General features: G+C 50.0%; 1 protein-coding gene across 1 annotated transcript in view; it reads right to left on the bottom strand.

Annotated features, from left to right (window-relative positions):
• TP73 (tumor protein p73) overlaps positions 1-25,641 on the bottom strand; it is a 51,502-nt gene that overhangs the window by 2,483 nt on the left and 23,378 nt on the right. The window contains exons 3-11 of the mRNA XM_056865381.1: positions 11,395-11,581; positions 9,824-9,939; positions 7,795-7,904; positions 5,555-5,697; positions 4,330-4,418; positions 4,055-4,179; positions 2,615-2,769; positions 1,988-2,120; positions 199-292 (exon numbers count right to left, since the gene is read on the bottom strand). Coding sequence (XP_056721359.1) covers positions 199-292; positions 1,988-2,120; positions 2,615-2,769; positions 4,055-4,179; positions 4,330-4,418; positions 5,555-5,697; positions 7,795-7,904; positions 9,824-9,939; positions 11,395-11,581 — 1,152 coding nt within the window. The remainder of the gene's footprint in view (positions 1-198; positions 293-1,987; positions 2,121-2,614; positions 2,770-4,054; positions 4,180-4,329; positions 4,419-5,554; positions 5,698-7,794; positions 7,905-9,823; positions 9,940-11,394; positions 11,582-25,641) is intronic.

Genomic DNA, 25,641 nt, shown 5'->3' with positions numbered 1-25,641 from the left:
GAGGAATCCCCCTTTTCTTCTTGCATCATCACTCCAATTAGAATTATTCCCCCACCACCAGCATGGCTGCAGTCTGAAATTTTTGGAACAGTAAAGGTCTATCCACGGAGCTCCCGTTGTCACGCCTGGCTCGGCTGCGAGAACTACGGACAGGAGAGACGGAACCGGGAGAAGAGCTTGCCCCAGATAAATATTTACCTCTATGGTTAAGTTCTGCAGGTGATAAATAGTCTGTAACCCTTGGGAAGTGAAATAGTCAATGCAGTTTGAGCACCCCAGTCCTGTTAAAAAACTGCAGAAGGAAAACAAACGGGAACATAAGAGCGCTGGTTAAAAGACACAGGAATGGCTGCGTCCTGAATCTCCTATCATAGAGTCGCACTGGCAGATCATGGTGGATCGGGCCCTGGCTCAGCCACCATTCCTATTCTTCTCAGTGTTATCTGAAATCGTAGTTTTTGGTACCGGACAAAATACTGGAATCTCGTTCTGTAGACCTGAAAGAACTAGGGTTGCCAAGTCTGGGTTGGGAACTTCCTGGGACTTAAGCGGGGTATAATGCCCATAGAGCAGGGGTGTCAAACTCATATATAACATAGTGGATAAAACATTAATGTCACTTGATAGGGCTGGGCCATGCCTCGCCAGCTCAATTGGGACTGGAGGGGGGTGGTTGCCTCGGCTGGTTCACGGGCCGGATAAGAGCTCTCAAGGGGGCGGATCCGCCCCCCGGGGCATATGTTTGACCCCTCTACCATTGAGGCCCCCTTCCAAAGCAGCCATTCTCTCCCAGGCAACCGATCTCTGTTGCCTGGAGATCACCTGTCACCCCAGAAGATCTCCAGCCACTACCAGGAGGTTGGCGACCCTAGCAAGGGCCACTGCACCACTCAGATGCCACAGCTCTTGCACTGGCACAACTGGTGTATCCTGGGTACACTGCTGATGCTATCAGGACATGGCCAGCAGATCCTGGGTGAGCGACAGACACCTCCACCACATACAGGGCGCCATCAGTGCGCACTAGCCATACCGGGTGAGATGAGAATGGAAAGGGTGCTTGGGGGAGAGTTTGGTGGCCAAGGAGCTCTCAAGCAAGCCCTTCTGAATCCTCTTATCTACCTAGGGTTGCCAACCTCCAGATGGTGGCTGGAGATCTCCTGCTATTACAACTGATCTCCAGCCGATAGAGATCAGTTCCCCTGGAGAAAACGGCCGCTTTGGCAATGGGACTCTATGGCATTGAAGTCCCTCCCCCTCCTCAAACCCCGTCCTCCTCAGGCTCTGCCCCAAAAACCTCCCACCGGTGGCGAAGAGGGACCTAGCAACCTTATATCTACCCCTTATGTATTTATTTATTTATTTATTTATTTTTATATGTCTAGCCCACCCTCCCCCGGCAAGGCTGGGCTCAGGGCGGGTTACAACACCAAAATTTCCAATATAACAATAACAATAAAATATATAAAACCATAAAACCACAGAACAACCCAATTAATTTAAAAGATGGTCGCCGTATATAAGTGCATACTGTAGCAGGTAAGGCCAACCATAGTATATAATCGGTTCAGCTATCCACCCTCAAACAGGTCATAAACTGAGGGTGGGGAGTAGGGAGGCCAGCGCAGATCTTACTTAGACCCCCCCCCCAATTGAAATGCAGCCTAAATCAGCAAATTGAGAATGAACGCCCATTCCCACCCACCCTCTGGTTATGGCAGCCTCCACCCCCACCCCTTCTGTTGCTGAATTTTGGACTGTAAATTCCTTGGGGCAGGGGCCTCCCTTCTTGAACTTCTTTAAGCACCATGCACATTGATTGGGGGGGGCGCTACATTATTATTACCGACGGTTAGTGTATCATTTTCTTTTTATAACTGAGCAGTGATTTCTCAGGCAGGACTAGCAGCCAGTTGCGACAGGCGGGTCGTGAGTCAGGCGAAGGCGACAGGAGATGCATGGGCATGCCCGACAACCCCATCCTTACCTGACAAGGCTGGGGTCTGGGTTGTAGGGCGGAGGGGGAGAGCAGTGTGACCCCGAGACCATTGCCTGGGAAGAGTGCCCTCCGTTCATTTCTCCGTTCGACTGCATGGCGTGGCTGTTGAGCATTCCAGGCCCTGGGGGCAAGACAAAAGCTTGCAGTTACAGGCCTGAGTGAGCAGGCAGGGGTGTTTGTGCTTTTCCGAAACAGTGAAAAAACAACATACAGTCCTATAAGGCATAGAATTCAGCTTCTTAACTAATCTCAATTCTCCCCATGCCTTCACAGTCAAAGATACATTGGCCCCAAGGGAACAGAGGTGTAGTTATTGCCTGTAAAATTTCAGGCAGATTTCATTGTATTGAACACAAGAACACATGAAGCTGCCTTACACTGAATCAGACCCTTGGTCCATCTAAGTCACTATTGTCTACTCAGACCGGCAGCAGCTCTCCAGGGTCTCAGGCAGAGGTCTTTCCCATCACCTACTTGCCTAGTCTTGGCTTCGTGTGGAGGAGTGGGGAATCGAACCCGGTTCACCAGATTAGAGTCCGCCGCTCTTAACCACTACGCCGCGCTGGGGTCCGACAAAAACACCGCATTCCCATTTTTGGACGTTAGGCGCCTCACCCATAGGTCCAAGATTTGGTCCCGCGCTGGAGCCATGCTGAGGCGGCTGCCCCACCAGCTGGTTCACAGACGGCAGTTTGTTGATTCCTCCCGTGTGGAGCTTGTTTATGGGTGACAGAACGGGGCCATATGAGGAAGGGGGCTGAAGGTGAGTCCTGCATAGGAACAGGCAGAATCATACAAGCAGTAAAAATCAGATTCACCAAAAGATCACAGAAGAAGAGTTGGTTTTTATACCCCACTTTTCTCTACCGAAAGTCGTCTCAAAGTGGCTTACAAATTCCTTCCCTCCCTACCCCTCAACGGACCCCTTTGAGGTAGGTGAGGCTGAGAGAGTTTGGAGAGAACTGTGACTAACCCAAGGTCACCCAGCAGGCTGCATATGGAGGAGTGGGGAATCGAACCAGTTATCCAGATTAGAGTTTGCCGCTCTTAACCACTACACCACGCTGGCATAGACCTAGGTGTGGCCGTCACCCAAAACAGTTTCTACGTGTCAAAAGCTTTCACGGTCAGAGTTCATTGGTTCTTGTAGGTTATCCGGGCTGTGTAACCGTGGTCTTGGTATTTTCTTTCCTGACGTTTCGTGTGACTCCTCTGAAGATGCCTGCCACAGCTGCGGGCGAAACGTCAGGAAAGAAAATACCAAGACCACAGTTACACAGCCCGGATAACCTACAAGAACCAGTTTCTACGTGTGTTTGGACTTGGGCTGACCATTGAGAACCTCAAAATCTAGAGAGTTATTGGGATGGCAAGATGTTTTGGAGGTCTTTTCAAACAAACCCAGACTTCCAAAGTAACCAAAGATGGCTCAACAGTTAGCTCCCCTTTCTCCCACTTCTCATGTCCTAATTCTAAATCGGACTATCGAGGGCCCCCGAGAAAAATGTCCTGCCACTTTAATCGAGGCAGACACTAAGCGGGGTCAGCCCTGGTTAGTCCTTGGATGGGAGACCACCAAGGCAGTCCAAGGTCGCTACTAGGGTTGCCAGCCTCCAGGTACTAGCTGGAGATCTCCTGCTATTACAACTGATCTCCAGCCGATAAAGGTCAGTTGACCTGGAGAAAATGGCCGCTTTGGCAATTGGACTCTATGGCATTGAAGTCCCTCCCCTCCCCAAACCTCAGGCTCCACCCCAAAAACCTCCCGCCGGTGGCAAAGAGGGTCCTGGCAACCCTTGTCGCTACACAGAGGCAGGCAATGGCAAACCACCTCTGTTCGTCTCTTGCCTCGAAAACTCTACAGGGTCGCTGCAAATGGGCCGTGCCTTGACGGCTCTTTCCACGAAAGAACGTGCAATTGCAGATTTCCACGGGCATGGAGGGAAACAACCTCCGCCAGGTAAAGACGCCTCTGTGTAAAGGACAGGGCACTGTCTTCTCCAGGCCTGTTGGCAACCCGAATTATTGCACGCAGCACACTCTGGAAGGGCTCACTGGCGCTGCAGGAGCTGCTGCTGCTGCTGACGGTACGAGTCGACCAACTGCTGGGGGACGAGTTCGACCAGCTCCAGGCTCTCCTTGATCTTCATCAGGATCTCGAAGTTCTCTCGGCCACGAACCTGCACCAGAGAAGACATTGGGCTCCATGAGGATGGGGGGGGGGTCTGATGTCCTGGCATTGCACTGCTGTGCTGACGTCATTTCCAGGGGGGGGGGACTCCAGGATTCACCTCTGTGGGGTCAGTGTTCTGCAAACGCCGACTACTTACCGGCACGTAATACGTTTCCTCTTCTCCGTGCCTCCGTTTCTTCATACCAGCTCCTAGTGCCGGAATCCCTTGAGGACTCTGCTTGAAAGCTGGGGGAGAAGAGAAACAAGAAAGGCTTTTGGGCCAAGCTCGAGCTGAGCCGAGTGCAGGCTAGGGTTGCCAACCTCCAGGTGGTGGCTGGAGCTCTCCCGCTATTACAACTAGGGTTGCCAGGTCCCTCTTCGCAACTGGCGGGAGGTTTTTGTGGCAGAGCCTGAGGGGGGCAGGGGTTGGGGAGAGGAGGGACTTCAATACCATAGAGTCCCATTGCCAAAGCTGCTGTTTTCTACAGGTGAATTGATCTCTATCGGCTGGAGATCAGTTGTAATAGCAGGAAAACTCCAGCTAGTACCTGGAGGTTGGCAACCCTAATTACAACTGATCTCCAGCAGATAGAAATCTGTTCCCTGCTTTGGCCATAGTCTATGGCATTGAAGTCCCTCCCGCAAACCCCGCCCTTCTTAGGCCCCACCCCTAAATTGCCCGGTATTTCCAACCTGGACCTGGCAACTCCAGTGCAGACCCTTCTCTAGGGTTGCCAGCCTCCAGGCTGTGGCCGGAGTTCTCCCCCTATTACAACTGATCTCCAGGAGACAGAGATCAGTTCCCCTGCAGAAAAGGGCCGCTTTGGCTATTGGGCTCTATGGCATTGAAGTCCCTCCCCTCCCCAAACCCCACCCTCCTCAGGCTCAGCCTCCAAAACCTCCTGCCGATGGTGAAGAGGGACCTGGCAACCCTACTGAGGCTCTGCCCCCAAACCTCCAGGTATTTCCAACCTGAAGCGGGCAACCCTAGTGCAGGCTAGGATTGCCAGGTCCCTCTTTGCCACCGGCGGGAGGTTTTTGGGGCGGAGCCTGGGGAGGGCGTGGTTTGGAGAGGGGAGGGTCTTCAATGCCATAGAGTCCAATTGCCAAAGCGGCCATTTTTCTCTAGGTGATCTGATCTCTATCGGCTGGAGATCAGTTGAATTAGCAGGAGATCTCCTGCTACTACCTGGCAGTTGGCAGCCCTAGGGCAGGCCCTTCTCTGATTGTGCAAAGGCTTCTGGATGGACTCTCACACCTGCTTCTTTTGGGTGCTTCCCCTGTGAGGCGTTCCAGTCATCCCGCCCTGAGCGGCCACCTTCTTGCACGGGGCCCCGGCCTCGGACCTTTTAAGCGGAATCGGTTACCACACGCTGACTTACTCCGCTTGTTGGGGTTGCCGTTCTTCGCTGCGCTTTCGTTCAGGGCTTGCTGCTCCCGGTAGTGGTCCTCGTCCGCCTTCCGGTCTCTGCCGGGGCAAGCGCAAATCCGACCTTCGAAGGACCTTCGTCCCAGAACCTGCCCACTGAGAAGCAAAGGAAAAGTCAGCCCAATGGACTCTATGGCGTTATACCCCTTCCCAAACCCCACCCTCACCAGCAGGGTTGCCAACCTCCAGGTACTAGCTGGAGAGCTCCTGCTATTTCAACTTACCTCCAGCCGATAGAGGTCAGTTCCCCTGGAGAAAATGGCTGCTTGGGCCATTGGACTCTATGGCATTGAAGTCCCTCCCCTCCCCAAACCCCACCCTCCTCAGGCTCCACCCCAAAAACCTCCCGCCGGTGGCAAAGAGGGACCAGGCAACCCTACTCCATGCAAAAAAAACCCAAATTCCAGGAATTTCCCAACCCAGTGTTGGCAACCCTCCTGCGAGCGCTGACCTTCTTGGGAGTAAAGGCCTACTCTGGAGCAGGGCAAAGAGGCAGCATGCAGGTGAGACTGAGGGGCTACTTAAAAGGTATTTGGAAGAGTGGCCGAGGGTGGATCAAGAAGGAAAGGTTAGTTTGTTGCTGTGGTTGGTGGCTGTTATGTCTAAGCTTTAAAAAGAGTTCTCAGAGAGAGCGAGAGAGAGAACTTGTAATTCAGCTTGCTTTTTAAAGTTCCTGCATCAGGCCTTTCGATTTCTAAAGTGAACCCGGGCAGGACGGTGCTGCTGCAGTCGTCTTGTTTGGGGGCTTCCTAGAGGCACCTGGTTGGCCAACTGTGTGAACAGACTGCTGGACTTGATGGGCCTTGGTCTGATCCAGCAGGGCTTTCCTTATGTTCTTAGGAAAATGTGATATTTTTTTCTTGTAGAACTGTTTGAAACCAGCTCTTGTGAGCTTTTTTCTTTGCTTTCAAGAGAGACACGAGCCTTTTATGCGTGGCTGTTTCCATTGCGGTCACCCCTCCGACAACGTCCGGTCTTTGCCTGGATTATGCATGCCGTTTCCGACCACCAGAGGTCGCCTCACTCTCCCCGCACGTTTCTGTACGTTTTGCCCGCCTTTTCAGAGACCTGTTTTATTGCAAATTTAAAAACACGGGCAAAACGCAACGGAAACACGGGGAGAGCGAGGCGACCTCCGACAGTTGGAAACGGCATGCATAATCAACACAAAGACCTGAAGTTGTCAGAGGGGTGACCGCGAGGGAAATGGCCAAGCATGAAAGGCCACAATGTTGGTACAGTGCTGTTCTCAGCAGAGTTATACCTTTCTGTGCCCGTTGATTTAGAAGCATGAAACTCTACTTAGGATGACATTTAGGGTTGCCAACCTCCAGGTGGGGCCTGGGGAGCTCCTGGAATGACAGCTGATCACCCGACTACAGAGATCAGTTCCTCTGGAGAAAATGGCTGTTTTGGTGGGTGGAATGTATAGTATTATACCCCAATAAGGTTCCTTCCCTCCCCCAACCGTCCCCAAGCGCTACCTCCAATATGGTTGCCAACCTCCAGGTAGAAGCTGGAGATCTCCCGCTATTACAAGTGATCTCCAGCCAATAGAGATCAGTTCACCTGGAGAAAATGGCCACTTTGGCAAGTGGACTCTATGGCATTGAAGTCCTTCCCCTCCCCAAACCCTGCCCTCCTCAGGATCCACCCCAAAAACCTTTCAGCAGTGGCGAAGAAGGATCTGGCAACCCTACCCCTCTCCTCTGGCGGGAGATTTTTGGGGCAGGGATCACATGCACACGGCTGTGAGCGACGCAATCCCACCACTTCCGGTTTACTTCCAGAAGCACCACAGCACAACGGGCTGATTTACCGCTCAAACCTGGTAAATAGTCCTGTCACACTGCAGCTTTCCAGAAGTAAACCGGAAGTGATGGGATCGCGTCACTTGGGGCAGCGCGCACCCGCGATCCTTGCTGTCAGCCAACAGATGGATGGGCGGGCAATTGCCTGCCATTCCAAGCCACCTGGCAATCCTAACCCTCAAAGCCCCAGGAATTCCCCAACCCGGAGTTGGCAACACTAGCCACCATATGCCCTACAGGGGCCATGTCCATATCTAGAACTGGGCTTTCCCCTGGCAGCCATTTGGGAAAAACGGAGGCATCTGGGCTCCCCCTTGGCAGCCACGGTGGCAGCAGAGATGCATGGTGGTCCACAAGACAGAAGTCTACCCAATTGACTCACTCTCTGGTCTCCAGAGTGATGATAATGAGGATGGGCCGCCTGTTCATCCCGCCCACGCAGCTGCTGTTGCACATAAAGTTGTAGAGGATGGTTGTAAATTCGGTACCCACCTGCTCAAAAGGGGCAAAAAAAGAGAGAGGTTAATTTCTCATGCTGGTGCAGTGTAGCAATATTTATTTATACAATATTTGGCAGTCATACACATGATGCATTTACAGTGCTGATTTACTGATGCATGGATCAGGTTCAGAAAATGCATATATTTAATGTGGAGATTTTGGTGCAACAAAACCAAATATGGCATAAACATAAGGGATTTGGAGGGGGGAGGTTCATTCACACATGAGGCTGATTCAAGAGGGATAAGAAATATGAAATTATTCTTACCCCCTCCTCTCCACCCCCTGGGTTCTTCTATCTTGCCCTGGGCCCAATCAAATCTGTTTTAGGTTGCCTATGTAACTAATGCTGCCAACTCTGGGTTGGGAAATACCCCAAATATTGGGGGTGGAGCCTGAGGGTGGGATTTGGAGAGGGGAGGGACTTCAGTGGGGTACAATGGCATTGAGTCCACCCTCCAAAGCTGCCATTTTCTCCAGGGGAACTGATCTCTGTACTCTGGAGATCGGATGTAATTCCAGGTAGGGTTGGGTTGCCAACCTCCAGGTAGAGCCTGGAGCTCTCCTGAATTATACCTGATCTTCAGACTACTGAGATCAGTTTGCCTGGAGAAAACAGCTACTTTGGAGGGTGGACTCTATGGCATTACACCCCACAAGTCCCTCCCCTCCCCAAACCCTGCCCTCCTAAGGCTCCACCCTCTGCAGTCTCCAGGAATTTCCCAACCTGGACTTGACAAGCCTAATTCCAGGATATCTCCACACAAACCTAAACAACCAAGATCTCATGCCAAAGCCATGCAACATCTCAGTTTGTTAAACTTTTAAAATTTTATTGAATCTAACCCCACTGATGGATTTTTTATCAGTAAAGGAGAAGGGCCGATATGAAATACCTTGCATTCTCAAATGTGCCTCACAAATGCAAAATACTATCTGTATCCAGAGATTTAAATGTTGCTAATAAACTACTAGCGATGGTCAAAAGACAACGGGGCTGTACGTAGAACATAGAGTCCCTGCCAGCAAGAGGTTTACAATCTGAAATGGGCACAGCAAATAGGCAAGGAAGGGATGGCGAATGGGTCGAAATGAGTTGTTTTTTAAGGACTTTGACTTTAAAAGGATAGGACTGCTTAAATAACCGTTTCTTGGATCTGACTAAACACGTCCAATTTGGAAGCGAAATGAAAGGTGTGGTATGTTTGCCAAACAGCAGGGGGCGCTCCAAACCTTTTTCATTAGCAGGACCATTTGTTGCCGTGCATGTGAGTTTATAGAAATAAAACATAACATCCTTGCAAGTAGCTATGAACACATTAAGCTCTCCGGAAAAGAGATATCTTTCCTAACACCTTCCCCCCTGAAATCCCTTGATCATCAATGCTAAGAATTGAGCCTGACCAGTTCAGCATACAAAACCAGTAGGGCTGCCAACCTCCAGGTACCGGCTGGAGATCTCCTGCTATTACAACTGATCTCCAGCCGATAGAGATCAGTTCCCCTGGAGAAAATGGCCGCTTTGGCAATGGGACCCTACGGCACTGAAGTCCCTCCTCTCCCCAAACCTCGCCCTCCTGCCCCAAAAATCTCCCGCCGGTGGCAAAGAGGCACCTGGCGACCTTAAAAACCAGCTACATCTCATTCAGCTGCATGAGCAGATCAGGCCGGAATCATTTCAAGGGCCTGCTTCTTTTCTGCAGCCACTCATTCACCTGGTAGCAGTAGAAAAGGGCAAGAGTCCAGTAGCACCTGAAAACTAACAAAAATATTTTCTGGTAGAGTATACCCTACCAGAAAATATTTTTGTTAGTCTTTCAGGTGCTACTGGACTCTTGCCCTTTTCTACTACTGCAGACAGACTAACATGGCTACCCACTGTGAATTACCTGGTAGCAAGACAGATTTACCTGGGGAGGTTCATAAGGAACCATCACGCTCTGCCTCCCGGTGACAGGATCGTCCACATACTGGGAGAGGTTGTTGCCTTCCACACGGATTAAGTGGCTGGCCGGAGCCGATAAACCTGTGGAGACAAAGTGCCAGTCTGCTGCAAACTTGTGTGTGCATGCACGACACAGTCCCCGCGTGCCTTTTGCGAGCAAAGTGCTCCAAAGTAAACAGCTCTGGGTCAAACACAGGGATGTTCAGCCGTCCCCAAGTGCTCATTAGAAGTGGCAGCCTGCTAGGGTTGCCAACCCCCAGGTACTAGCTGGAGATTCCCTGCTATTACAACTGATAGAGATCAGTTCACCTGGAGAAAACGGCCCCTTTGCCAATTGGGCTACAGGGCACTGAAGTCCCTCCCCTCCCCAAACCCCGCCCTCCTCAGGCTCCGCCCCAAAAACCTCCTGCCAGTTGCAAAGAGGGACCTGGCGACTCTATAGCCTGCTGATTTGCCCTCCCCACTGGAAACACTGCTTGTTGCTTGCTTGAGAAGCAATGCCCCACTGGATAACAGCTCAAACACTGTAGGCCGGGGGTCTCCAATGGGGTGCCCATGGGTGCCATGCTGCCCGCCGACACCTTTCCTGGCACTTGCCAAGTGTTTTTAGAAATTGGGCAGGGCCAGGTGGGGCTTTTGCCCAGCAAGGCTTCTGAGGGGCCACTGGAGATTTGATTGGCTGTGCAGCTTTTTTAACAAAACGTTGCTTTGGCTGCAGCTGCCATCCCAGCACCATGATTTTCATCATGTGACTGCAGGTAAGCTATGGCAGCCGTTTTGCCCTGTGTCAGAATTTCTAACGTGCCCATTGGCTCGAAAAGATTGGGGACCCCTGCTGTAGGCCTTTTAAGCCATTTTGCAGGCTGCTTTATTCGAGGCATTGATCAGTGTCTTCTGGCGATCGAGGTAAATATTGATGGGGGCAGAAGGTTCCGTGCATTTCTTTATAAAGAGGGCAACATGCAAATTGTACTATTGAATAGGCTTGCCAAATGCCTGGTATTTAAACCCAAGGATGCGCTGGTATTAAATAGACTAGCTGTAGAAAAAATAATACCAAGCTCGAAGTAATTCAAATGGAAACTTATATTCTAACAGTGTATAAGTGAAAAGGTGAGAAACAAAAAATCAAAGGGAACTTACTGATATAAACATCATACAAGGAACGAGTTTACACAAAGTAGCTGTATACAAACGCTACAACGTTTTGCAAAGCAACAATGTCACAAGGTAAGTATAAATAACAATTTGAATTACTTCGAGCTTGGTATTATTTTTTCTACAAATGCCTGGTATTGGGAGGTAAATGTCCGCCCATCAACCAGGCTGCCCACCAACCCTCAGCTGAAGCGATGCAGATGCTCTAGCACCCCCCCAAAAAAAACTCTATGGAAAACCATAGAGTTTTCGGAGATTACTAGAGTGTTCGCATCACGTCTGGGTCACATTGCCCCAGCCCCAGAAAGCTCCCACCAAGGGGGGACCTGGCAACCCTACTAGTAAAGAACTTGGGGAGGCCAATAATACGCTCCTCACCGTCATTGAAGTCACGCCCAAGCTCGTGGTTCGGGCACCGTTTCACCACCTCTGTCACATGCTCCGCCTTTTTGTAGACGGGCATGGCCCGGATGACGGTCCCCGGAGGAGGCGGTGTCGAGACTTTGATCTGGATGGGGCACGTCTTTGCGATCTGACAGTAGAGCTTCTTCAGCAGCGGGGAATACTGCAAAGAAGAACAAGGTTTGGATGAATTTAAGTTGACCTTGGCACACCCCCTCTGACGACCAGTTTCCTCCTCACCTGTACTGATGTTTGCTCTGGCTAAAAGAAAGGAATCAAAGGGCCTCCAGGCAAATCCCTATTTTTAACATTAGTTGTGCTTGGATAAATCAACACAATGCTCTGTATGTATATATGGTTTCGCTGCATGTGAAAAATACCATGTACAGAAGGCTCTCATTCTCCTGGCTTTCCAAAACCATGAAAACCCCAATTATTCAAGAAAGCTTTTCTTCACAGGTTAACAGGGCTGTGTTGTAACAAAACAGTTCAGAAAGATACTTGGGTAAAGGGTTGGGGTCTGGGGTCTATAGCAGGGCTTCTTAAAAAATTTCCACTCGGGACCCCTTTTCGCTTGAGACATTTTTATGCGACCCTGGGTATATAGGTATATAAAAAGGTATAGAAATCAAACATTTACTGATAATAAATCAAAGAAATTGGTTTAAAAACAATTCTTTGGTATACATAAAATTTTACCATTTACTGTTGCCAATTTTTTCACGACCCCCACATTCAGTTATGCAATCCCATATGGGGTCGCGACCCACAGTTTAAGAAGCTTTGGTCTGTAATGTGCTGCATACTTTGTGCTGTCTGTTGTTGTAAGCAGGATCCTGTCATGCACATTTTTGCACGGTTAACTGGGTCATCGTAATACTTATGTCTGGCTTCCGTTTAGCCTTGTGGAGTTCTCTCCCACCCCTAAACTCCACCCTTCCCAGACACCACCCTCAAATCTCCAGGAAGTTCCCAACCTGTAGTTGGCAACCCTAGTTCTGCTTCCCCCTCTGGGCATTTCTCTCCTCGGGGGACTGAACCCAGTACCTCCAGTTGGATGTGTGCCCTCAGCTGTGGGCCCTGAGAGGCGCCCAGCCGTGCCAACTCTCGAGGTTGGGCCAGCTTAAATCAATGCCATCTGTAGAAGTTCTCTGGGAGCTTGATCAGAACTGCTCAAAAAGTCAGGATCAGACGGTCAAAAAATCCAGGATCAGACAGACGCTGAGTCCAGAATGTTGCATTGACAGACTCATGGTACCCAGTTCATGGTGGAAACCACCACAACTGATCTAGAAATAAGGACTGCCTTTGGTTTAAAGGAGCCCCGTGGCGCAGAGTGGTAAGCTGCAGTACTGCAGTCAAAAGCTCTGCTCACGACCTGAGTTCGATCCTGACGGAAGTCGGTTTCAGGTAGCCGGCTCAAGGTTGACTCAGCCTTCCATCCTTCCGAGGTTGGTGAAATGAGTACCCAGCTTGCTGGGGGTAAAGAGAAGACGACTGGGGAAGGCACTGGCAAACCACCCTTAGTAAACTTCACCCCATGGGTCAGGAATGACCCGGTGCTTGCACAGGGGACATTTACCTTTTGGGTTTAAAAGGTCATCTGAACTGGCCCTTGGCAAAGGGGTGAGCAAACTGTACCACCCAGGGCGTTGTCTTCCAAAGAAACCTTTGTCAACCCTTCCCTTCCGAGCCCACCGTTGGCATCGTAAGTCCTCTGTTTGGAATCTCTCTCCTTTTCTGCAAAGTCTCAGAGCAGGAGGGATTATCCCGGCATGCCAGAACAGGCAACTTTGTTCAGGGATCCCAAGCATTCACCTGGAGGTTACATTTTTTTTTTAAAGCCTGCTCCATACAATTTGGATTCTCGTGTGGCTCTGCTGAGACAGGCTAGCTTGGGGTGGAAGCGGAGAACAACAAGACCTCACTTTCAAAACATCTAGAGTACCCTCCTCAGCTAGACTCCAAACAGGTAAAGGCAACGATAAGGTGATGCAGAACTTGCAGCTGCCAGCGGTGGTTTATCCCACACCGCTCATTTCCAGGCTTCACCGCTCTACTGGGCACTGAGCCATGCCTTAACGGTAAAGGCACAGGAACCAGGCTAATAAAAAACGTAGTTGGCAACCCTAATCGAGGCTGGAGGGAAGGTGGCATGGTGTAGCCCGATCTTGTCCGATCTCGGAAGCTAAGCGGGTTCAGTACTTGGAAGGGAGACCACAGAGGAAGACTCTGCAGAGGAAGGCAAGGGCAAACCCCCTCTGCTTCTTGCTTGCCTTGAAAGCCCCTTGCTGGGGTCACCATGAGTAGGGTTGCCAGGTCCCTCCACTATAGGCAGGAGGTTTTTGGGGTGGAGCCTGAAGAGGGCGGGGTTTGGGGAGGGACTTCAATACCATAGGGTCCAATTGCCAAAGAAGCCATTTTCGTCAGCTGAACGGATCTCTATTGGCTGGAGATCAGTTGTAATAGCGGGAGATCTCCAGCCACCATCTGGAGGTTGGTGGCCCTATTGGCAACCCTATGAAGCAAATTCCATAAGTTTAATTAGGAAGCCAGGAATCTAACCCATAATTCCTCAGATGAATCTGTGGCAGGGGGTGAGTTTGGTGTGTAGTGGTTAAGAGCAGTGGTTTGGAGCGGTGGACTCTGCTCTGGAGAACCGGGTTTGACTCCCCACTCCTCCACATGAGCAGCGGATGCTAATCTGGTGAACTGGATTTGTTTCCCCGCTCCTACACAGGAAGCCAGCTGGGTGACCTTGGGCTAGACACAGTTCTCTTAGAGCTCTCTCAGCCCCATCCACCTCACAGGGTGTCTGTTGTGGGGAGGGGAAGGTGATTGTCAGCTGGTTTGATTCTCCCTTAAGTGGTAGAGAAAGTCGGCATATAAAAACCCACTCTTCTGCTTCTTCTTCTCCCTATAAAACGGTTGCTGTCCGTTTGTGACCCAGGGAAAAACCTCCTGGGTTACTCCGGAGAAGGTTTTGGGGGATAAGAGGAGGGGTTTCCCTGGCCAGGTGTTAAACACATCTGCGACTCCTGTCAAAGGAACCTTTTCATGCTGACATTCCCAGGCAAGTCTCTGACATGCCTGGGAAGTGAAAAACACACAAAAAAAGGGGGATCTGGAAAGGCAGAGTGCGCTCTGCTAAGCTGCCTGGTACAAATCCCCTTGTACTGCCATGTTATGACATGGCGAATACGTTCCTAAATAGCAGGCAGGCTTGCCCGGCGGGTGGGAATGGCGGCCACAGCCCCTCGCAGACAAGCCTCTGCCGATAACCTCCTCAAGTCTTGACAAGCTCCCGACGGGGCCTTCAAAGATTTCTCTCGACAACAACAAACATTTCGCTGGCGCACGTGCCCAAAACGTTGAGGTATGCTGCCCGGCTTTGGCTCCTGGCCTGGCCTCTTCCCGCGCTTTGGCTTAATTGCTGTGACCCATAACAGTGGTGCATTGCAGAGGGCTAGCCACGCGGATCAGGCTCCCATCCCGGGGGGCTGCCAATCTAGTTTTCAACACTGGGGAGGTGAAACTAAGCTTAGGAGGGGCGACTGTAATTGTGGAAGCAGCAAAACTCTTCGCTCATCTCTTTTCCCCCCTTCGAAACTCCAAGGAGATTGGATTTTTCTCCCTTTCCCGTGATACTAGGGTTTTTTTCCACACAAGGATGGGTTCGTGTGACTGGGAATGTGGGAGCAGCAAAACTCTTCACATCTCTTTTCCCCCCTTCAAAAGTCCAAGGTCCATCTTTGTAGCTTCTGTGCTGTTCCCCCGTCCAAGTACTAACCAGGACCGACCCTGCTAAGCTTCTGAGATCTGACAAGATCAGAGAGCCAGTGTGGTGTAGGGGATAAGAGCGGTGGTTTGGAGCAGTGGACTCTGATCTGGAGAACCGCGTTCGATTCCCCACTCCTCCACATGAGCAGCAGAGGTTAATCTGGTGAACTGGATTTGTTTCCCCATTCCTACGCACGAAGCCAGCTGGGTGACCTTGGGCTAGTCATGCTCTCTCAGCCCCACCTACCTCACAGGGTGTCTGTTGTGGGGAGGGGAAGGGAAGGTGATTGTAAGCTTGTTTGTTTCCCCACTCCTCCACATGAAGCCAGCTGGGTGACCTTGGGCTAGTCACAGCTCTCTCAGCCCCACCTACCTCACAGGGTGTCTGTTGTGGGGAAGGATAGGTGATGGTAAGCCGGTTTGATTCTCCCTTAAGTGGCAGAGAGAGTCGGCATATAAAACCCAACTCTTCTTCTTCTAGCCTAGGCCATCCAGGTCATGGGTTATATTAAAAATAAGTAACATTTATTTGAAAAAAATGTTTTTCAGTTTTGTAATCTGTAGATTTCACACCTTTTAGTCGATCTGTAGTTTTTGCACCTTTTGTGGTCAATCTGTAGGTTTGCAGCTGACTAATTGATCGGTTAACTACATGCCCCCCCACACACACACACAGATCTTCTGCCTCTGCTATTCTATTGACAAAGGATAAAACAGACTCACACATGTTACAGTGGACTGTCTGTTTTTCTTTTGTTGCATTGCTTTGGCTGTTTGTCAAAGGAGCTGTCCCTGGTATTTGTTAAACGGAATTCGATAAAACTGGCACGGCAAACTTTGACCAGAAAAAGAGATCAGGGAAGAAGGAAAGAAGCTGGGAACATTTCCTAGCGTGATTTATCCTTTCTTGAACAGCTTTGGAGTTCTACTTGGAGAAAACGGGGTTTGACTTGACTTGTGGGGAATGTGCTTTGGGTGCAAAAATGTAACTGAGAGAGTGCTGCCCCTTGTCATTTATCAGTGAGTTTGATTCTGTTTGAAGAAGAAGAGCTGGTTTTTAGATGCTGACTTTCTCTACCTTTTAAGGAGACTCAAACCGGCTTACAATCACCTTCCCTTCCCCTCCCCACAACAGACACCTTGTGAGGCAGGTGGGGCTGAGAGAGCTCTAAGAGACCTGTAACTAGCCCAAGGTCATCCCGCGGGCTTCATGTGTAGGAGTGGAGAAACCACAACCCGGTTCACCAGGTTAGTGTCTGCCACTCATGGGGAGGAGTGGGGAATCAAACCCAGTTCTCCAAATTAAAGTCCACCGCTCCAAACCACTGCTCTTAACCACTACACCACCACCCTTAACCACTACACTACACCAGTAGAGAAAAGCAGGGTATAAATGAAGTAAATAATTACAATAAATAATTACGAAGTCACCCAGCTGGCTTCATGTTTAGGAGTGGAGAAACCAACCCTGTTCACCAAATTAGAGTCCTCCGCTCATGTGGAGAAACGGGGAATTGAACCCGGTTCTCCAACTGTGTTCAGTGGAACTGGCATGAGAAAACCCAATGTCAGGCTCTGTCCCCCAAATCAGATCTGTTCATCTCCTGCTCTGCCGCCCATAAAATCCATGTTCCTACTTTATTCTAAGGTCTTTGTTTCCCTTTTGTTTTTCTTTCTTTCTTTCATTTCTCTCCCCCCCACTCAAGACACAGCTGATTTATGGCAACCACGTAGGGTTTTCAAGGCAAGAGACCTTCAGAAGTGGTTTGCCATTGCCTGCGTCCGCCTCACACCCCCTGGTCTTCCTTGGAGGTCGCCCATCCAAATACTTGCCAGGGTGGAGGCTGAGAGTGTGTGACTGGCCCAAGGTCACTCAGCAAGCTTCCATGGCAAAGTGGGGGATCGAACCTGGGTTTCCCAGGTCCTAGCCCAACACCTTAACCACTAGACCACACTGGCTCTTCCCCATCATGGGGATATGTAATTTTTCAAGGGTGAAAATAAAAAGATGCCTCCAGCGTCTCCAGTGGGGAAGGGCTGTGGCTCAGTCGTGGAGCCTCTGCTTGGCGTGCAGAAGGTCCCAGGTTCTATTCCCGGCATCTCCAGTTAAAGGGACTAGGCAAGTAGGTGATGTGAAAGACCTCCGCCTGAGACCCTGGAGAGCAGCTGCCAGTCTGAGTAGACAATACTGACTTTGATGGACCAAGGGTCTGATTCAGTATAAGCAGCTTCAAGTGTTCATGTGTTTTCCCAACCTAAAGACCCTGGCCATTGCTTGCACATAAGCACCCCTCCCCGAACCATGTCCTTCTTCTCCCTGCTCTTCCCAGGACCGCTAGGTGGATGTGTCCCAACAAAATCCCAACTGATAAAATCTTATTTATCCTCAGCTCTTGACACAGAATTGTCTCAACTTGCTTTTCGCAGGGAGGGGTCTCCTTCCTGCTTTCTTGAAGGAAATGATTTGCCCAACTATTACTTCCCCCCCTCATTCCCTATCCACCCCTCCCTTTCTTTTCTTTTTCTTTTTGCATTCCACTCCCCTCATTAGTTCTCTGTTCCAGACGTGTTCGGGGCTGCCGTCAATGGGTCCCGAGAAAGCCGCTAGCCTGGAGAGAGGGAGCAAGACGAGGGGGAAAAAAACCGGGGCCCCGGGCTGCTAATTTCTTTGCGCTCCACAAGCAAGCAGCTGCCGAACCCCCTTTGCCGGGCAGGTTTGGGCAGAGAGCTGCGGAGAGGTGATAATAACGTGTCTGTCATTTCCCTTGGACATGTAGGATCTTGCAAACCGCAAATACCGTTAACCAGCTTGGCCAAATCTGTCAGGACAGATCCTGGGAGACAGGAACACATGCCTACTGCAAGGTTCTCACTGGTTCCCCCCTACCAATCAAAGAGCAAAAGGATGAAACCCTGGAATAGAAATGGGGGGAAGCTTGCCCCATGAGGATTGGATTCAGCTTGCCCCAAGACCCTTTGCTTCCCCAAATCCTGCTGTCCCACACTGTCATTTAGTCGTCTTTTCTAGCTCATCTTCTCTAGCTTTTCGGAGCAGGGGACTCTAATCTGGAGAACCAGGTTTGATTCCCCACTCCTCCACATGAGCGGCGGAGGCTAATCTGGTGAACCGGGTTGTTTTCCCGCTCCTTCACATGAAGTCTGTTGGGTGACCTTGGGCCAGTCACAGTTCTCTCCAAACTCTCTCAGCCTCACCTACCTCACAGGGTGTCTGTTGTGGGGAGGAGAAGGGAAGAAGATTGTAAGCTGAGTTGAGTCTCCTTAAAAGACAGAGAAGGCATATAAAAACCAACTCTTCTCCTCCTCCTCCTCACTGTTACCCACCTTTGTATTTTCCCATTACCTTCTGACCCTTAGCTGTTATGGTTAAAAGCCTTTGCCTTTCCTTACAGTGACGCAGGTTGGTTGCTGGCCATGCAAATAGATCTGAGATGCCAATCAGACTGATGTAATGGCTACTGATGTCTTACAGGCACTGATGACTCCTTAAAGCTAAATATAGTGGTGATATTCCCCTACGCAATACCTTGGGGGGAAAGGGTATTTGTAGGAAGGATCTCTCCCATGTGAAAAGTTCCCCAAACACTGCTTAATACCTCCCATTCCCCTTATAGAATCATAGAGTTGGAAGGGGCCATACAGGCTATCTAATCCAACCCCCTGCTCAATGCAGGATATGGAGAGGACCCTGAACCCTATCTTACCACTCCACTGAGTAAACTTGGAAACCTTCCTCCAGCCTAAGGAGTCTTCCCCCAGTGTGGCTCTTCCGCTGGAGGAAGAGCTACTTGAGTTCAAGTTTCCTTCCACTAGAGGAAGGCTGCAGATTGCTTGGATCCACTCCACTTTTTCAGGGATCCTTCGGCTGAAGGAAGGCTGGATCCACCCCACTGTTTTCTGAGGATACATTTCTGACCCAAAGTGTCTGAGTAAAAACAGCAGGACAAAAGAGGTCAAGGAAATCCGCTTGGCACAAAATCCTTCCTAATGAAAGGAGCAATATCACAGAGCTTGAAGAAGGTGCAGAAAAGAGCAACCAAAATGATCAGGGGACAAGAGCAACCGCCCTATGAGGAGCGGTTAAACCATTTAGGGCTTTAGCTTGGAAAGAAGGTTGTTAAAGGGAGATAGAGGTCTATAAAATTATGCATGGTAAGGAGAGAGTGGACAGGGAGAAGCTTTTCTCCCTCTCTCATAATAACAGAACGCGGGGTCATCTGCTGAAGCTGGAAGGTGAGAGATGCAAAACAGAGAAAAGGAAGTATTTCTTCACACAACACAGAGTTAAATTGCGGAACTCCCTGCCCCAGGATGGGGTGATGGCTGCCAACTTGGAAGGCTGCAAGAGAGGGGACATGTTCATGGAGGAGAGGACTATTCATGGCTACTAGTCAAAATGGATACTAGTCATGATGCCTACCTATTCTCTCCAGGATCAGAGGGGCATGCCTATTATTTTTGGTGCGGTGGAACACAGGCAGGATGGTGCTGCTGCAGTCGTCTTGTGTGGCTTCCCAGAGGCACCTGGTTGGCCACTGTGTGAACAGACTGCTGGACCTGATGGGCCTTAGTCTGATCCAGCAGGGCCTTTCTTATGTTCTTCCTAGGCAATCCAAGAGCCCCTGGAACAGTGCAGGAGTACACACCAACACATGAAACTGACTTATACAGAATCAGACCATCGGTCCATCAAGATCAGTATTGTCTATTCCGACTGGCAGTAGCTCTCCAAGGTCTCAGGTCTTTCACCTTGTCCTTTTAACTGGAGATACCAGGGATTGAACCTGTTCATGTGGAGGAGCGGGGAATCAAACCAGGTTCTCCAGATCAGAGTCCACTGCTCCAAACCACTCCTCTGAACCAATACACCACACTGGCTGTCTCTCCTGTGTTTGTTGGGCACTCAAGCTGCTGTACCATCCAGAATGCGCTAGCTTTTTTTCTTCTTGTTGCTAAAGGGGGATGGAAATCTGCTTTCCCTTGAGGGTATCGGGCTGGTTCTCTTGCCTGCAGAGGAGACCGGGAGTTCTCTCTCTGGCATGCAAGTCCCCTCTGCAGTTTGCAAGCACCGGGAGGCCAAAGGAGCTATTCACACTCCCCGCGTCCGAGCGTTTCTTCGGAGGGAGACGGTGGCCGCTCCGGCCGCCGATGCTGGAATCGGACTTGAGAAAAATACTAATTATCTATCAGTTACCAGCTGGCTGGCGTGGCGAGGGGGGCACGGAGGAGAGACAGCAGCTGCGATCCAGCTCCCGGCTCCGGCACGTCTGGGCAGCTCCAGCACGCAGACAGCCTGATAGGTTTGCGCACGCTGGCTGGTTCCCGACATGCTCCGTCATGCCATGTGCCAGAGCCAACCTTCGCTGGCCTCCCAACCACTATGAAAATGAATCACGGGGTGGGGTGGGGGTTTCATCTAAGGTATGGAACAAACCTTTTATTCTGGCCCCATTGAGCCTTTGTGCCTCGCTAGCGAAGAAAATCCAGAGGTTTTTGCGGAAGATTCTCATACGGGACCTAAAGTCGTCTACTGTATTCTGAAGAGATTATTTTCCTATGATAATGGCCATGGCCTGTGATTGAATCCTAGACGTGGTATGACTACCCAGAGAGACCTAGTGTAGGATGGCAATTACTGCTTCGGCCTAAGACTCAGGTTCAAATCCCCACCTACTAGGGTTGCCAGTTCCCTCTTTGCCACCGGCAGGAGGTTTTTGGGGTGGAGCCTTAGAAAATGCTTCCTAATTCTTCCATTAGGAAGAATTTTCTAACAGAGGGTTTATTCAGTGGAACAGGCTTCCTTGGGAGGTGGTGAGCTCTCCTTCCCTGGAGGTTTTTAAGCAGAGACTAGATGGCCATCTGTCAGCAATGCTGATTCTATGACGGTAGGCAGTTCAAGAGAGGCAGTTCATGAGAGGGAGGGCATCTTTGCCCTCTTGTGGGCATGGAGTAGGGGTCACTGTGGGTGTGTGGGGGAGGTAGTTGTGAATTTCCTGCATTGTGCAGTGGGTTAGACTAGATGACCCTGGTGGTCCCTTCCAACTCTATGATTCTATGAGGGTGGGGTTTAGGGAGGGACTTCAATGCCATAGAATCCAATTGCCAAAGTGGCCATTTTCTCCAAGTGAACTGAACTCTTATCGGCTGGAGATCAGTTGTAATAGCAGGAGATCTCCAGCTAGTACCTGGAGGTTGGCAACCCTAGTCACAAGAAAAGACCCAGCATCATGGAGTACTCATTCTGTAGTGGTTGGAGTATAGGGTTGCCAACTTCGGGTTGCAAAATTCCTGGAGGCTTGGGGGTGGAGCCTGGGGAGGGACCTCAGCAGGGTCGAATGCCATAGAGTCCACCACCCAAAGTAGCCATTTGCTCCAGGGGAAGTTGTCTCTGCCACCTGGAGATCAGTTCTCATTCCAGGAGATCTCCAGGCCCCACCTGGAGGTTGGCAAGCCTATTAGAGTGCCATACTGGCTGTGCAGCTCAGCCCGTGACCTTAGACCAGTCACTCTCTCTCAGCCTGACCTACTTCACAGGGTGGTTGTGAGGATGCAGCAGAGGAAGGGAGAGATCTGCGCACACCACTGCAAGCTCTATGAAGGAAGGGCAGGATAACAGTGGACTAAAGAGCAAGAGCCCTGTGGCGCAGAGTGGTAAGCTGCAGTACTGCAGTCAAAAGCTCTGCTCACGACCTGAGTTCGATCCCGACAGAAGTCGGTTTCAGGTAGCCGGCTCAAGGTTGACTCAGCCTTCCATCCTTCCGAGGTCGGTAAAATGAGTACCCAGCTTGCTGGGGGTAAAGGGAAGACCCTGTGCTTGCACAGGGGACCTTTACCTTTATCTTTTTTAAGAGCAAAAGGAAAACCGGCCACTCGCACACATCACAGAAGGGAATGAAGAGACCAAATGAAACCAAATGAAACCAAAGAGAAGGAGTTGCTCATGGTGGTGAATGCTGGCGGGCGCACACAGGACCGCAAATGGGATGGATGCACACAGACATAGCAACACACACAGACATGTACTGACAGACACAGCGCAAGTCATGCAAATAACAACAGCTAGTCTGTATCCTCTTTTAAAAAAAAAAAAAAATCCTGATCAGTTCAACACAGATATTTAACAAGCTAGAGCGAATGAAATGCTTTGCGATGGAATCCGATTGCAGGTCTGGTAACTGACCAGCTAGCCAGATTGCTTCCGTCCAGACAGAAGAAGAAGAAGAGTTGTTGTTTTTCTCTACCTCTTAAGGAAGAATCAAACTGGCTTACAATCACCTTCCCAAGGTCTCCCGGCTGGCTTTGTGTGTAGGAGTGGGGAAACCAACCCGGTTCTCCAGATTAGCCTCCGCCGCTCATGTGGAGGAGTGGGGAATCAAACCCGGTTCTCCAGATCAGAGTCCACCGCTCCAAACCACCACTCTTAACCACTACACCACGCTGGCATGTGCACTATTTTGAAAGCAAAGTTTAGTGCATCCCCCCCCCACAATAGGGATATGCTAGACCCTCCAGAAGGATACTTCTGCAGCAACCATCAATTCCCTGTTTTAACTGGAGAAAAACATTTTTTTTCTTTTTTTCTTTTTCTGGATTAAAAGGGAGAAACTCCAGGAATGCTTAAAATGAGCACCGTGCCCTGGGGCTGTTCCCTGTTAATCCAGGGGCTTCCTGCGTTCCCTGCAAGGAAAAAATCTCTATGCGAAAGCCGCCTTGGGGTACCATCTTCAACTAGCTAACAAGCAGGCCTCACCCAAAGGGCATAACTAGGGTTGGTGGCAGGAGATCGCCTACTATTACAACTGATCTCCAGTCGATAGAGATCCATTCACCTGAAGAAAAAGGCCGCTTTGGCAATTGGACTCTGTGGCGAAGTCCCTCCCTTCTTCAAACCCCGCCCTCCTCAGGCTCCGCCCCAAAAATCTCCCGCCAGTGGCAAAGAGGGACCTGGCAACCCTGGGCATAACTACCCAGGAGGTTTTCTCTGGAGGCTTCATTGCCAAGAGCAGGTTGTGCCAACTCTCTTTCGTTTGATGAAGGTTGCATGAGATAAATTCCTAGACAGATTAACTAGTTAACTAGGAGGAGGGTGAGAAGCCATTTGGATATTTTTTTCCCCCACATCAGACACCAAAATTTTGCGGGCCTGCTCTGGATTCCTGCCCATCTGGAGCATTGCTTCTCAGTAGGGTTGCCAGATCCCTCTTCACCACCGGCGGGAGGTTTTGGGGGCAGAGCCTGAGGAGGGCGGAGTTTGGGGAGGGGAGGGACTTCAGTGCCATAGAGTCCAATTGCCACAGCAGCCATTTTCTCCAGGGGAACTGATCTCTGGCGGCTGGAGATGAGTCGTGATAGCAGGAGATCTCCAGCTAGTACCTGGAGGTTGGCAACCCTACTTCCAGTGTGTCGGCTCCCCATGGCACAAAGCTCTGGGGCTGAAATCCACCCAACTGCTACCATTTGTATGTGCATTTCCCAGAATCAATGTGCAAAAGCAGACCCCAGATTCCAACTTTCCCTTCCCGGTTGTTCGTACCAGAATTGTCTTCAGACACACTGGGAAGCAATGCATCAGATGGGCAGGAATCCAAAGCAGGCCTGAGAAATTTTGGTGCCCGAGGTGGAAAAAATATCCAAATGGCTTCTTGCCCTCCTCCTAGTTAACCAGTTAATCTGTCTAGGAATTTATTTCATGCAAACTTCATGCAATTTCATGCAAACTTTCATGCAAATTTCATGCCTTCAGGCAATTCCCATCTTTACTATCCATCAGGTCGTACAGCCCACGCTAGCCCAATCTTGTCAGATCTTGGAAGCTAAGCAGGGTCGGCCCTGGTTAGTATTTGGATGGGAGACCACCAAGGAAGACCAGGGTTGCTACGCAGAGGCAAGCAATGGCAAACCACCTCCAAACGTCTCTTGCTGTGAAAACCCGACAGGGTCGCCATATGTCTACTGTGACTTGATGGCAAAAAGTATAAATAAATAAAACCTGCATTCTCTTACCAAGAAACCTCTAAGTGAGAACCCAATGAGAAATTGCAGAATTAGAATTCATTAACCAATTCAAGACAACTTACCCCCCTCAAGGTTTAATAGGGACCTTGAATTTGTAGCTCATTATCGATGTCTGGCATACTCTGCCCCTCCCAGACATATCAGTATGTCTGGCATACTCTGCCCCTCCCAGGAGTTCAGGGATACCTCTGTAACTTCCCATTGTATCTTCTTATCTGATTTCATCTCGCACTAGCTCTTGTGTTTTGCCTATCTAACAACAGTCGGGAGTTTCTTACACCCACTCTGAACAGATTAGTTTTTGGATTGGATCACGTTCTGAATTGGCCCCTCTCCGTAACCTTCCTCCTCCCCGTCTTTCTATTGTTTATATAAATCATCCTAATGGAGTGATACACCTTCACACGGCTGATAAAGTCAGCTCTGCCTCTTGAAAATGTATGCTGGAATAAATGTTGTTAGGTGCTGCTGGGCTCCCATTTTATTCTGCTGCTACATGCTAACAAGTTAATTTATGCCATCGTATTCCCTATTACTATGTATGGATGTGAAAACTGGACAATGAAGAAAGCTGATAGGAAGAAAGTAGATTCCTTTGAAATGTGGTGTTGGAGGAGAGTGTTATGGATACCCTGGACTGCCAAGAAAACAAATCAGTGGGTTATAGATCAAATCAAGCCTGAACTGACCCTAGAAGCTAAAATGACTAAACTGAGGCTGTTGTACTTTGGTCACATTATGAGAAGACAAGAGTCGCTGGAAAAGACAGTCATGCTAGGAAAAATCGAAGGCAGCAGGAAAAGAGGAAGACCCAACAAGAGATGGATTGACTCTATAAAGGAAGCCACCGCCCTCAGTTTGCAAGACCTGAGCCAGGCTGTTAAGGATAGGATGTTGTCGAAAGGGACTTGACAGCGCTTAACAAACACACACATGCTAACAAGGCTACCCCTCCGGATCTGACCCTTGCCCCAAATCTCATTCATTTCCCCCCTCTGCCGTCCTCCCCTCTGCATAAACGTTCACAAAAGTAGTGAGGAAGAGATTCACCTAAACCTCACATGCAACACACACGGGGCACCTACCCATTATTTTAAAAAAGAAATTCAGCTCACGTAAATTGACAAAACAAGGGAGGGAGAGATGATCCATTCCGGTTGTAAATCTGTTAACTGCAACTAGGGTTGTTACTACTTTTTCTGTCTCCAGCACCCTTGAAGATCAATTGAATGCTCCCAAATATAGCGAGTTAAACGTTTTCCCTGCGTGGTGATAAGCGATGGGAATAGTTTCACCCACGAAACAGCTTTATGCCAGGTTGCCTTGCCCTGACCTGAATGCCCCAGGCTCAGAAGATCTCAGACGCTAAGCAGGGTCAGCCCAGGTTAGTATTTGAATGGGAGACCCCCA

The sequence above is a fragment of the Euleptes europaea genome, chromosome 19 (genome assembly GCF_029931775.1).
Source record: "Euleptes europaea isolate rEulEur1 chromosome 19, rEulEur1.hap1, whole genome shotgun sequence".
Taxonomy (NCBI): domain Eukaryota; kingdom Metazoa; phylum Chordata; class Lepidosauria; order Squamata; family Sphaerodactylidae; genus Euleptes; species Euleptes europaea.
Note: the sequence above shows the minus strand (reverse complement) of the source record. Positions and strands in the feature narration are given on the sequence as shown.